Source organism: Neolamprologus brichardi, chromosome 17 (assembly GCF_056152115.1).
Source record: "Neolamprologus brichardi isolate AB-2024 chromosome 17, ASM5615211v1, whole genome shotgun sequence".
NCBI lineage: Eukaryota > Metazoa > Chordata > Actinopteri > Cichliformes > Cichlidae > Neolamprologus > Neolamprologus brichardi.
Window position 1 is genome coordinate 27,371,026 of NC_142120.1, and position 13,995 is coordinate 27,385,020.

The following is a 13,995-nucleotide window of genomic DNA, read 5'->3' on the forward strand; positions in this document are numbered from 1 at the left end:
AACCTGCCCTATATCCTGAGCCACAGTCAATATCTCCCTGAAGAAGATTTGATCTTGTTGGGGGGTCAGAAGACAATATATACATCACACAGAATGCACACAAAAGGTGAGTCTCCAGTTTTGTCATAACAATCTGAGTGTTATCTATGCATTTTTAAAAAAGTACCTTACAGCTCAAGCCAAACAGTTTCATATTCAACATCAGATGCAAAAAGTCCTCAAAACAAACAATGATGTGAGATTTTTTGTTCCTGTTCAAAAATTTGTGCCCCTACAGATGGCAAGGAATAGCTGCAACGTGATATCATGAGATTTCTTCTAAATAGGTTGCCACAGATTTTCCACTGTCAAAAGATGGAGTGTCATTTTAAAGCTTGTTGTTAGCACAGCATTGAAAAGGTTTGAGCTGGCACAGATAAAAATGGCAGATGGAACGAAAAGCCTCAAATAGTCACAGAATCAAAGAATGGATGCCCAGCTACCCTCAGCCCTTACAGCCTGATGAAAGGGAATGTAAGGTACAGAGTTAGAAGGAGCTAAGATCCTCATATTGTACGAACAAAATGCAAATTAGTAATAAATAAAAGATTATTATTACTAGAGGTGGCAAAAGTACAGACATTCTTAAGTAGAAGTACAGATACCGGTGTTAGAAAATACTGATAAAAATTGAAGTTCTGAATCAACTGCTTCACTCAAACAGCGAAAACCCCCAACTATTTTCTGTTGCCTACTGTTTGCCTGTATATCTAAACAAGGAAATGAAAACATTCAGGGCTAAAGTGAACTTCAGCAAGTGGGGAACACTAAGATCGGTTGTAGTGGTTCAGTGTGGGAAAAAGAATCACAGGCAGTGTTGGGAAGGTTACTTTTAAAATGTATTCCTTTACAGATTACAGAATACATGCCCCAAAATGTATTCTGTAACGTATTCCGTTACGTTACTCAATGAGAGTAACGTACTCTGAATACTTTGGATTACTTAATATATTATCATGCTGTTTACAACTACATGAATGTACTATTGCTGTGATTTATTACTGTTACTGAAGGTCCGCGGCTCCGAACCGTAGTAAAGGGACCTCTGGCTAATACGGTGGGTTCTATGTCAGGCTCCTAGCTGAAAAATAGCTTTACTTTGTTGTCTGGGTTTGGGTCTGTTGTCTCTCTTGCTAGCGAGAGACAGAGAGAGGAGTTGAAAGGCTGCTCCAACGGAACTTATTGTTTTTGGAGGAAAACACGAACACGGTGTACAGTCGAGTCTTAATAGCTTACTTACAACTGGGCTTGTCAGGCGCTCTTCTTGGCTGCAGTGGTTATTATTATATTTACATGCTTCCAGCTCCCGTTTTTGCTCGATGACAGCTCATACTTTTCCTTTTTCTCCCTCCCTCGCTCACAGACACATAACGGGTACGGCAGTCCATTCTCACTGCAGCACCCGACTACACTGCCTATGATGCTACATTCTTTAGAGCTATACCTGTAGCATTCTGCCTATTAGCTTAGCACAACAACAACAAAAAGGCGCTCTCTCACCCAGGCAACATGCAGAGAGAGAGCGTCACCCTGTAACCATGACAACCGTAACGCTGCCGCCTGGAACAACAGAACGTAGCTGTCAAACAAAACCCAAACAGGCCTGACCCGTGACAATATGAAACAAGGAAGTACAGCCGTGTAATCCATTTATTTCAACAAAGTAACTGTATTCTAAATACCAACTTTTTAAACGGTAACTGTAACGGAATACAGTTACTCATATTTTGTATTTTAAATACGTAACGGCGGTACATGTATTCCGTTACTCCCCAACACTGATCACAAGTTACAATAATATATACCGTGAGCTCCTGTAGGTTATCTTAGTGTACACGTGATCCGCTCGCCTTGCCTTTGTGTGGATTTGCACAATTGAATTCAACAAGATGTTTGCCGAGCTGTCTTGGCAGATTTGTCCATTTTCCACACTGAACGTATACTGTATATTCTCCTTAATTAGATGTATAAAGTTGGTGTAAAGGTGGAATTAATGTAAGTGTCATAACTTAAATGCAATTTAATCTACAACATTTGATGTGAAAACTGACCATGAGCACCACAGATGCAGTTCACCAATTTAACATCATCCATTACTCTATATTCAGGGCAGTACTGCAAGCTAATCTTTCACGAAACATTTGGATAACAAATGTTCTTCTCTGACTAAAGTTAGCTCGCATTCTTTTCTCTCCCTGAAAATGCTGCAGCTGCTAGCCTGTTTGAAGTTACCTGCCACAAAATGTTAATCCCTTTATGCTTACCCCTCTTCAGTAGTTAGCTAGTGCATGGACCACGACTTATGGATACCCAACTTTAACCCTGAAGATAAATGCTATAAATGATAGGAGCCTATTTTGAAAATATAGAAAGTAGATATGTGTATTAAAATGTAGGGAGTTGACAGGGGATTTCTAAGTATCTCCCAACAGTTCTTCAGCTGAGACAACTGAGTTAGAAAACACAAACACTGCAGTTGATTTACTTGCAAGGGCAGCCACAGAGCGCTCGCAGAGAGACACTCACGGACTCGCGCTCTGTCACTGTCTGCGTTCTTTATTTATACAAGCTGGTTACACGTGTGTACAAAGATAACAAAGTTATTCCAAGAACTCAGAGCTGAGGTTCCCCTTTTCTACATCTGTATGTTCTCAGCATAGAGGAAGCTGTTAGTTGCTAAAATAAGTTTATCACTCAAAAGTTGTTATATGGCAAGTCACGTAGACATCTGGTTTGCTTAGTGATCCTAAAAAGGGCACATTTCATTAAGCTGATCACACTATGTACAATTTTCTTTTAACAGAAGTAAAAGTAAAAAGTTCTCAGAAAAACAAATACTCAAGTAAAGTCAAGTTACCTGAAAATTCTATTTAAGTACCTCAAACAAGTATTTGTACTTCATTACTTCCAAAAACTGAACATTGTATATTGTTAACTATACTGTTCTCCATTCTTCACTTATTTTTTGTGCCCAGATTATAATCACCAACAGCGTTTAGAATAGAATTTAAAAGATGAATATGGCAGAAATATTGGCTGCAAGAATATCTGGTACTATATTTGGTAATTTTACCATAAATCCTTGTATAAATATTTAGTCCATTCCTCAATCCATTTTCTTCCGCTTCTCTGGAACACCTCAGCCAGGCAGTATTCTTGTCATTTTCCCATCAGATAATTGGAAACATTATCCATTTACTACAGTGTAACTATCAAAATATAGATGCCAAGTTTTCAAAAATCAAACTTGTGGTATTATATACCACTTCATGTCATGACTCTTGTGACCCATGTAGGGCCCATTCTGGACAAACCCAGAAATACAGTACAGCACATTTGACCCCCATAATTACAATGAATTACTGTACTTGAACACACACACACACACACACACACACACACACACACACACACACACACACACACACACACACACACACACACACACCAGAGAGTTCAATAATTCAATATTTTTTGCACACTGTCTTTATTACAGTGACAGAAAATGTTATCAATCACTGATATTCACTGTGTAACTTCATCACACTTGAGCCTTTGTTTGTATTTTGAGATCAGTTTCATGCACCACACTATGCAGCTGGCTTGAATATGGGGTCATTGGCGAAGAGATTCACCACACCTTGATCTCCTCCCACTTTGGTGGGGCACTGGGAAGAGACTGAGGTTGGGAAAGGCTCGATGGTGGGTTCCATTTCTCCGGGAATCTGAGGGTCGGGCTTAAGTGGGAGAGTGACTCCAACTCCAGGCCCACCGGCGGGGACATCAGGGAAGGAAGGCAGGGTCACAGGCTGGTCCAGGGCAGGCAAGACTGTTACTATTCCCTCTGGGTCTTTGTGGGGTGTGGCCCCAAGTCTGTGCCCATGGCTGTGCTCGTGTTCATGTAGGTGACTGTGTGAGTGTGTGTCATCATGGGTGTGTTCAGTCTCTACACCCAACAGGTGGAGCTGCTTCTCCCTCTCAGATGCCTGAAAGAGAGATAGAGAGTGCAGTATATTAAGGCATGTGCAGAATACTGCAGTTAAGCAACCTTAAGTAGAGATGTGAGTATGTGCTTAAAGAATGTGCTTTGGTGCAGCCATCTTTGTAATGAAAACAACAAAGAACAACTTTGGGGTCCCTAGCTATGTCCCCCCTTCTTAAGGGGTGTGAAATTTTATTTTTCAGCTCATACATTTGGATACTGTTACAGCTTAAGGATGTGTTCACTGACAACACAGGCTTGTGTTGCAGATCACTGCCTGCTCAACTCTACTTCAACCTGTCAGCTAGATGGTGCAATTTTCAATGTAAATTTAAAATTTAAAGCTGTGTTGCTGATTAAGCCTTTCATTGCAAGAAAAAAATCCAGATGACCACTGGTGTAGTTTTTCCTCATTAGAGGTGTAGTGCATAACCACCTCCCATTTATCCAGGCTTGGAACTGGCACAAGGAGCATGTTTGCTGTGACCTCCTGAGATTGGGAGTTGGGATCTTGTTCTGGCCTTGAATTAGGGGACTTTCACATGTGAGATGAATGCGTTGACTACTGCAGCATCGAGCTGATGGCTGAAGTCCAATCCAAATCACAGTATTCATCACATATGCTTTATGTGACTGAAAGGTATCTGAACAATACAGATATGACATGTTAGTGAGTCTTACCTCAGGCTCATAGATCTCACAGTCGACATCAATTCGCCCCTCACCAAAAAGAGGCCGGAAGCGGGTTGCCTTACAGAAGCCCTTGTGCTGAGAACAGAAAAAAAAAACTTAAGAGAGCAGAGGATTAAGGATGCCTTTGGTTTATTACGGCGGAACAATTACACATACTGAATGAAAAAGTAATCCTGTCACAAACTAGTCAGTGACACAAACCTAGAACACACTGGCTATCCTGGGTCTCTGACCAATTGTTTTCTGTTTATCTTTTGAGTTTTTAAGTTATCCTTTTAATTATGTTGAGTAATTGGATCATCTTTTCATTGCCTTTAGTTTAGTATTAGTTATGTTTCACTTACGTCTTCTGTGTTAGTCTGTCATGTTTCGTGTCTTCTTGTCCATGTTGTGAAGTTTTATTGTCATGTCTGCGTCTCATGTTTCCTGTTTTATTTTGAAGGTTTGTGTCCTTTGTCAGTGTAGTCGGCTTTGCTTCCTTCGTCTTGTTATGTCAGATTAGCTGCTGTTTCCCCATGTGTTTCCACTTTCCCTAATCAACCTTGTGTGTATTTAGTCTTTGTGTTTCTGTTTATTCATTGTCAGGTCGTCTGTTGTCCTTTGTGCAACGTTCCTATGTTCCATGCGCTAGGTATCTTTGTATCCATGTCAGGTTTTATGTTTTGGGTTTCTTATGTTTGTCTTTAGCTTCTCCAGTTTAGGTTATTGTTTAGCTTCACCTCTGCCATTTGTTTTGTAAAGGTTTTCCAGCCTTAATAAACAGCTCGCTTCCTGTTTACATTCAAGTTTTGTTCTACGTGTCTACGTACGTTTTGGGTCCATTCCTCAAATTCATACAGTGTGCTGCTGCAGACTGTGACACTGGCTTGGAGCTTTGAGCGGAAAGCAGAGGTCTTTGATTGCAGCATTAAAAACTGAAAAGACCCCCTGATCAGAGAAGCCCCCAGTGATCTCATCAACCCACGTGATTACAACTTGACATGAGTAAGATTAATTCTTTCTCCTGACTCACAGCAAACTCGCAGTCCATAGGGGGGCAGTTCTCAGCCGTCACTGCTTCTGTGCTGTGGGGGCAGGTGGTCTCCTGGATGGTGTATTCCACACGGTAATTCGTACCTGCTACGACCTGGAAACACAAACACAAAAAAGCATAATAACGTGTCAATCTAAATGAGAGTCCACAATAAATATAGGATCTTTCTTATCCCATTTAATGTTTTCACTGTTGTATTTCAGATTGATTGAGAGCTTTTCAGTGAACCTTTCGCACAATGTGATGTGGGATTAATACCCTGTCTTATGCTACACTATGCCTCTAATTAAAGATTGTGAAATCATTAGATTGTTTTAGGTTGCATTATACTCCTGATTTAGAAAAGGTGAAATTATTGGACTTATTAGATTGATTTGTATTACACTATACTGCTGATTTACTGTGAATGAATTACACTGTTTTATGGTACTTCATACTGCTGATTTATAATGAAATACTGTTTGTAGAGAATCATTGCCTTGCTTTTCTGATTACAGAGAGAACACAACATACTGCACAGGAGATTCTCCCTAATCTTACACAGAAGGAGAAAAACAGGAAGCCAAGGTCGTAACTTAGGCTCACTGAGAGCAAGTGATTGTTGATTGAGCATTTAAACACCGAGTGTTGTTCTTCCTTCAGCTCGAAGATCAAAGAATTGGGGTATTTAACAGTGACAATAATGATTTACAGTAGTTCAGCCTAGAACTATGACTATGTGCATTAGTTTTTCAGTGTTACTCAGAGACAGGATGTCTTTAATTTTAAATTTTAGCACTCATCCACAGTAAGTATTTGGTTAGATAGCATGTTTGTATGTCACATATCTTAATTTTACTTTTGTATTTGTGGTAATCTTACCTGTGAAGTAGAACGGGAGATTTTGAGCAGAGTGAAACGATTGGCCGGCCTGCTCTGGTTGTGGAATTTCTCCAGAGACTGGGTCACAGTCTTCTGAATTTCAGCTTCTTCATGATCGCGAGGTAAACTTGGACAACCGAGACAGCCCTCACGCGCACTACCTGCAGGAATTGAGCAGAACAAAAAAAAAAAGAAGTGGTTTTAAATGTTGGTGTTGCACAAAACCTGTAATTTCATCAAATTGTCTAATAAGGTGGAGCCTGTTTTTATTTTTCCTCTATAAAGTATGCTGCTGTATATGTAGAACTGCATTTCATCATAGATGTGATGGTTACATTTAAGTGAAAACTGCAACTCCTTTTTTGATCTATCTAATATTTTTCATACCTGGTCTGATAACACAGTTGTATTTGTAGAGGCGCTCCACTCTATGCACCTTATTGATGAAGATAGCAGCTTTGCACTGTCCATATACCTGCAAACACAAATACAATATATCAATACACCAAATGACTTTTTCCCCTTCCAACTTCTGAAGTGATGCTTATGGAACAAAAACCTAAGATGCTCACTATGCTGAAATAGAATTTCAGTTAGGGTTACCCCGTGTTCTCTGTGTGTGCGCACGTGTGTGTGGGCTCTAACCTTGATGTTTTCCCTTGGACGAATGTCACAGCTCTTCCAGTCCCTCTTGCTGAGAACGCTGCAGTTGGTCTCCACAACATCTAGAGTGAGGTAGAAGACCACACCATTCTCTCCCTGTGACAGGCACACACACACACACACACACCAAACAATATTTACAGTCAATGAAACTCTTATGGAATTTATCATGAGTGGTTACTGGTTTGAGTTTGTGTAATCCGTGACATTTCACGGCGTAGTGATGATTCATTTTCCACCTGATTCTCAATCTGTCAAGTTTGAAAAAATCATTGAGATTTTCAATCTTGACCCTTTTCGACCAGGTAGTGTTAGCAAAATACAAACACTATTTTTCAGGCTAGTCAATCATATCATTTTCAATAAACAAACTGACTCAGTCCACCTTCATAAAAGTGGATGTGGTTCATTTCTGTTTCACCAAATTTAACAGAATTCCAGTGAACACGTTATGCAAACTTTTCTATTTTCTACATTTAGTTATTTTTTGTTTGCCACAGGAATAAAAACATTTGCAGGTTTCAATAAAGTATTTTGAGCTCCTTACTTGTTCTCAAAGATGTTTGGTCATGTAGTTTTAAATGAATCACATCTGTACATTTTTTTAAACAATGCTTTGCTTGTTAGCCACACTGTAAAAGATGCAACTGTTAATGTAAAAAACCCATTGTAATTGTACAGTATTTATTGCTGTTCTGTCTCTAGATTTCAGCTAAATGATTTTCAGTTGTGTTGAAAACTAAAAGTGTTCCAACAATAAAACAGAAGAACAATGCACTGAACTTGTCCGGCACTTTGTTAGAAAGTAATTCCACCCTAAATAGCACTGGTCTACCATACAGTAATAATGCTCCAAGCTCAGCAGCAGGGCTTACATGTCTCTTTATGTGGGCGTTGGACAGGTGGTGCAGGCTGAAGACGTAGCCCTCCTTCCTGTCCTGGTTGATTTTGGTAAGAGTCAGTTCAGCAGCTGCTTTTGTTGAAGCATCTTCACACGAGCCTGGTTCTATGCCACCATTCTCCACTGGTGCACCATTGATGGTCACACAACCCAACGCCAGCAGCAGCGATAACAGCACACAGGTCTTCATGGTAAAGGCCTGGGACGACTCTCTTACACACTGTCACACTCAAGCTTCCAAAAGAGCTGTGTAGAGATGGAGAGGTCACATTTTATATCCTGCTACCCACACACACACACACACACACACACACACACACACAGACAGACAGACTTGCATAATAAAGTTATCAGTTGTTAAATAAACAGGCTGTACACTCTCTCTTCTTTTGGATCAATAGGCACATGATCCAGTGTTGCCACACAGTTGAGCCTAATCGACGACATGGCATGATGTTTTGACCTTCTCCAGTTTGCATAACCTTCTTCTTGAAGTGGTGATAATGCTGTTATCCAGCTGTTGCAGTGTGCTCACTCTCACCTGGATGGTACAGGTGGCATTGTTAGAATCATGTTTTTTTTTTTATTTCTCCAGTGCTTTAATTCCATTCAGCTACTTCTTCTGAGTGAGAAGCTGCTCAGGATGGCTGTCACCACCTTCTGAATGTTAGCAAGACTAAAGAAATGGGGGTTGACTTTCTGTGGAAAAAAACTGCGATATCATTGGTCAGAATTTGGAGGTCGAGGCAGCAGAGCCCCTCTTCTCTCAGATTGATTCAACCTTGCTGCCATAAATGCTTTAGGAAATGATTCCTACCATTGACTAAAAAAATGTACAGCAACTTCATTGATCACAGCAATTCTGTGATAAATGAACATACCTGTCATACACAAGATCCCAAACATATTTTTGTATTATACCTTCATGAAACTGTTTTTCTTAGATTTAAATGGTACATATTGGTTATTAATGCATTTTGCACTTTTGTCTTACATAATGTCTGTCTTAGTTTTGCTTTTTGTAACGTTTACAGTTATATAACGCTTACATAGCAGTTTTCTTTTTCTCAAACTGAACACTCAAAGGGCTTTTTACTACAAGCCTTACTTACCCAATCGAACACACATTCATAGGGTACTATTATTCAAGCAATGTGTCTAATATTTATGAACAGACCCACATTCCAATGTGCATCTGGAGCAACTCAGGATTCGGTGTCTGGTTCACACATACGTCATCAGGCAGCTTGGAGGCACCAACGATATAACCAGCATCTTTTTGCGCAACCTGCTCTATATCCTGAGCCACAGCCAATCTCTCTGAAGAAGACTGCCTAAAGAAGAGCCGAGCCTGGATTTACCACTTGGGAGTGGAAGCCGTTTGTGGCCAGAAAACACTGTATGCATTACATGCATAGCACACTAAATGTAAGACTACACACGTGACAATAAGTTTTCTCATGCATAGTTTCCTTTGTGTACAAGTTTACATCTGTAAATAAAGTTTTGACATGACATAAACACAGTGATTCAGTTATGATGGTTTTAAATTAAAGTTTATTATGTTTTTTTAATGCAACTTTTTTCAAACTGCTTTCAACACTGCTGTACAACCTGCTTCTTTGCCCAGCTTAAATGACACAGAACCTGAGTCATCTCCAGTAGCTTAAAGCTGAATAACCCATTGTTATTATGCTGAAAGTTGGTTTCAAGCAGCACATTAGTTTGACTGCTAATAAGTAATTGATTTGACATGGTTCAGTTGTATTTTATGTACAGTATACCCACATAGAAGACAGGACAGGCCGGATCTGGTGTCTAGCCGTCACTGCTGACTGACTTCTGGCATGGTAAGTGGTATGTCATCCAGATATGGGCCACGCCTGGTGTAGATGACACTGTTTATGTCAGACCTTCCCAAAGTGTGGGGCTGGCCCGCCATTGCAGGGGGGCGCGGTATGAAAAGGGGGGGAAGAAAAAACAAAACACTTGGAGACTGCTAGCACAGAAACGCAAAGCAGGAGATGAAGCATCGCTGAATATGTTTCCAAACCAACTTCATTCTAAGCCAAAGACTAGAAAATATGGCGGAGCATATCTTCCCTTTGGCTTCACCTGCACAAGTGCCAAGGTAGGTCTCCCCTGCAGAATTGGTTTTCCCTGCGTTGGGAGCAGCGCTGGGCTCTTCAAATCACGGACAAACAGTATCCTACAGTTGTTTATGTTTTTAAACCCATTTTGCACAGAGAGGCATTTTTTGAAAAATACATTGATAGCAATGTTGAATATTATTACACATACAGTAAAATAATCACACCGTGACGCCTCTGCCTTTCTAAATGGAGGGACAGTAACTGCGTTTGTATATGTTAGCGTGTAAAACCTGCAGACAGTCAGATTAACAGTATTTTGTTTCTATCTGCCATTCTGCAATTCATCTCATGTAAACAATAACGTGGTGCACAGTGTGACGTGAAAAAAGGAACATACCTTTGACGTTGTGTGACGAACTCTGTATTCCTCGTCTACACGTAAACACAAAAAAAGGAGTTTTAAAAAATCTCAGTTTTCGGTGATAGGAAACGCCGTTTATGTGTGGACGAAACAGCTGTGTTTTCAAAAATACCCGTGTAGGTGTGGAAATAGCGTAAAAGAGTTTATTTTCTTAATACCTGTAATTTATTGCAGATTACTTATATTTGCTTAATTGTTTACTAAATGTTTGAGGTGTGAAAGAAACCGCAATGGAGCAAAATATGGGTGTGTGTGGTTGGAGGATGTGTGCATGCATGTGCGTATGCGTGCACGGAGGGGGGGCGCAAACATTTTTCTTGTAAAACAAAGGGGGGCCTAGCAAAAAAAAACTTTGGGAACTGTCATGATATGAGTGAACAGTTGTTGTTTAAGGTGCAGTTCATGTGGAAGCCACCGGAGGGTGGTGTGGAGATAATAAAAGTGATGGCTAAAACCTAAGACGGTGTCATGTCTGCTCCCTGAAGTAATATCGTAACATGGTGTCAGAAGTGAACTGATAAGGCTATACAAGAGTGTCGCACACATGGAAGGGCTTAAGCCGCCAGCTGGACTTGATTTGCTGCAAGGGAACCTCTCGGAAAATTGGAGATGGTTTCGGCAACGGTTCGAGCTGTATCTCGCGGCTACAGGAGGTGCTAGCAAGCCACCCAAGGTACAGTCTTCACTATTTCTTCACGTTGCTGGAGAGGAAGCGGTTGAAGTGTACAATACCTTCACGTTTACGGAAAATGGTGATGAGCATAAGCTGACGAAAATAATGGAGAAATTTGAGGAATACTGTAACCAAAAGAAGAACATAAGTTTTTCACGTGTGTGCAAGGGGATATGCTAATTAGCCAGTATATCACGGAGCTAAAACTAAGGGCCAAGTCATGTGAATTTGGACAACTGCAAGAATCCCTCATCAGAGATCGCGTAGTGTGTGGAATTACATCGGACGCAATGAGAGAAAGGCTGTTAAGAGAAGATGATATTACTCTCGAAAAAGTAGTTCAGCTTTGCATTGCGGCTGAGACCACAAAAGCTCAAATCAAGCAAATGCATGAGCAGGATCACAATGCTCAAGTCTCTGCACATGAAAGTAAAGACGTAGATGCAGTGAGACATAAGCAGACATGCAAAAAAGACAGACAAAGTAAGATGAAACCGAACGACAAAGACCAAGCAAGCACATTTAATTGCAAACGATGTGGAACTAAGCATGCATCACGCCAATGCCCTGCTTATGGCAAACAGTGCAAGAACTGTGGGAAAATGAATCACTTTGCCAGAATGTGTAGATCGAGAAAAGTGCACACTGTCGCCGAAGAAGCCACAGATCAGCAGGCAAGTCTGTTCATTGGGGCTGTAATTGCAAAAACACAGACACGAACAGATGAATGGACTGTAGAAATAAAAGTTGGCCACAAACCTGTGAAATTCAAACTAGATACTGGTGCACAAGCCAATGTGGTTCCCTACAGTCTACTACGAAGAATAGGAAATAAGCAATTGCTTAGACCCACAAATGTCAGGTTGTCAACATACACCGGAGACAAAATAGCAGTTAAAGGAAAGTGCACTTGGGCAGTGAAATACAAAAAGAAAAGTTTTGTTTTGGAGTTCATTGTTGTAAAATCAGAAACCAAGCCAATTCTGGGAATTCAAACATGTGAAGAAATGGGACTCATCAAGAGAGTGATGGCACTGAATAAAAGTGATGAAATGGACATCTTCAAAGAATTTGCTGATGTGTTTGAGGGCATAGGTTGCCTTGAGGGAGAACACACCATTCAAATTAATGATAGTGTGGCACCAAAAGTTCATCCACCAAGAAAAATCCCTGTCACTTTGAGAGAAAAACTCAAAGTAGAACTGGACAGAATGGAAAAAATGGAAGTGATTACAGAAATTGAAGAGCCTACCCAGTGGGTGAATCCAATCGTCATTGTGGAAAAGGTTACTGGATGACTGAGAGTCTGCCTAGATCCACGTGATCTCAATACAGCAGTCATGAGAGAGCACTACCAGTTGCCAACAGTTGAAGAGATAACGAGCCGACTGGCAAAGGCCAAATACTTCACTGTGCTGGACGCAAGCTCAGGATTTTGGCAGCTTAAATTGGATGAAGCCAGCTCTCGTCTTTGTACATTCAACACACCTTTTGGTCGTTACAGATTTCTTCGCCTGCCTTTTGGAATTAATTCAGCTCCAGAAGTATTCCACAGGACGGTGAGGCAGCTGTTTGAGGGGATTGATGGCGTCGAGACATACATAGACGACCTCTTGATCTGGGGAGAGACTAAAGTACAGCATGACGACAGACTGAGGCAAGTGCTTGAGAGAGCAAGAGCAAAAAATTTTAAGCTGAACAAGGACAAATGCAAGGTAGGCCTGGAGGAAATTAAATACCTTGGCCACATCTTCTCGGCAGATGGTTTGAAACTAGATCAGAGCAAGATAGAGGCCGTAAAGAAAATGCCTACACCAGAGTGCAAAAAAGATGTGGAGCGATTTCTGGGTATGGTGACATACCTAGCAAAGTTCATTCCAAACATGACACAACACACAGAGCCATTACGCGGCCTTACCAGAGATGATGTTGCATGGCAGTGGGAAGGTGAGCATCAGCACGCATTCAACAAATTGAAAACAATTCTTACTGAAGCTCCTGTGCTCAGATACTATGATGTACAGCTTCCAGTAACACTATGTGTCGATGCTTCTAAAAGTGGACTCGGTGCTGTCTTACTACAAGATGGCAAGTCAGTTGCTTATGCATCACGCTCATTAACAGAGACTGAACAGCGTTATGCACAAATAGAAAAGGAGATGTTGGCAATTGTGTTTGGTGCAGAGCGTTTCCATCAGTATGTGTATGGAAGAAAAGTGAACGTGGAGTCAGATCACAAACCACTAGAAGTGATAATGAAAAGGCCGTTGAGCAGTGCTCCAGCAAGAATACAGAGACTCCTAATGAGACTGCAAAAATATCAGGTACAAGTACAGTACAAGCCAGGAAAGGAAATGTACATCGCAGACACATTATCCAGAGCATATTTGCCAGTGACCAGCTCATCTGATAATGAGATAGAAGACCAGGTGCACATGGTAATTTCCAACTTACCTGTGACAAGTGCAAAACTAGAGGAATTCAGAAAGGAAACAAGGAATGATATGACACTGACTAAACTTACAGAGACAGTTCTGGATGGATGGCCAGAAACAAGAAACCAAGCTGCAACAGAAATCCAAGCGTATTGGAATTATAGGGAACAAATTTCAGTAGTGGATGAAGTTCTGTTCAAA

General features: G+C 40.8%; 1 protein-coding gene across 1 annotated transcript; it reads right to left on the reverse strand.

Moving 5' to 3' along the window:
* Positions 1-2,515: 2,515 nt before the first annotated feature.
* LOC102781479 (fetuin-B-like) lies at positions 2,516-8,429 on the reverse strand. Its single transcript, XM_087830714.1, has 7 exons — positions 8,147-8,429; positions 7,254-7,367; positions 6,996-7,083; positions 6,609-6,769; positions 5,727-5,840; positions 4,703-4,789; positions 2,516-4,025 (listed from the first exon to the last, which is right to left on the reverse strand). The coding sequence occupies exons 1-7, from the start codon at positions 8,360-8,362 to the stop codon at positions 3,630-3,632; spliced, it is 1,176 nt and encodes a 391-aa protein (XP_087686840.1). The 5' UTR covers positions 8,363-8,429; the 3' UTR covers positions 2,516-3,629.
* Positions 8,430-13,995: the final 5,566 nt, after the last annotated feature.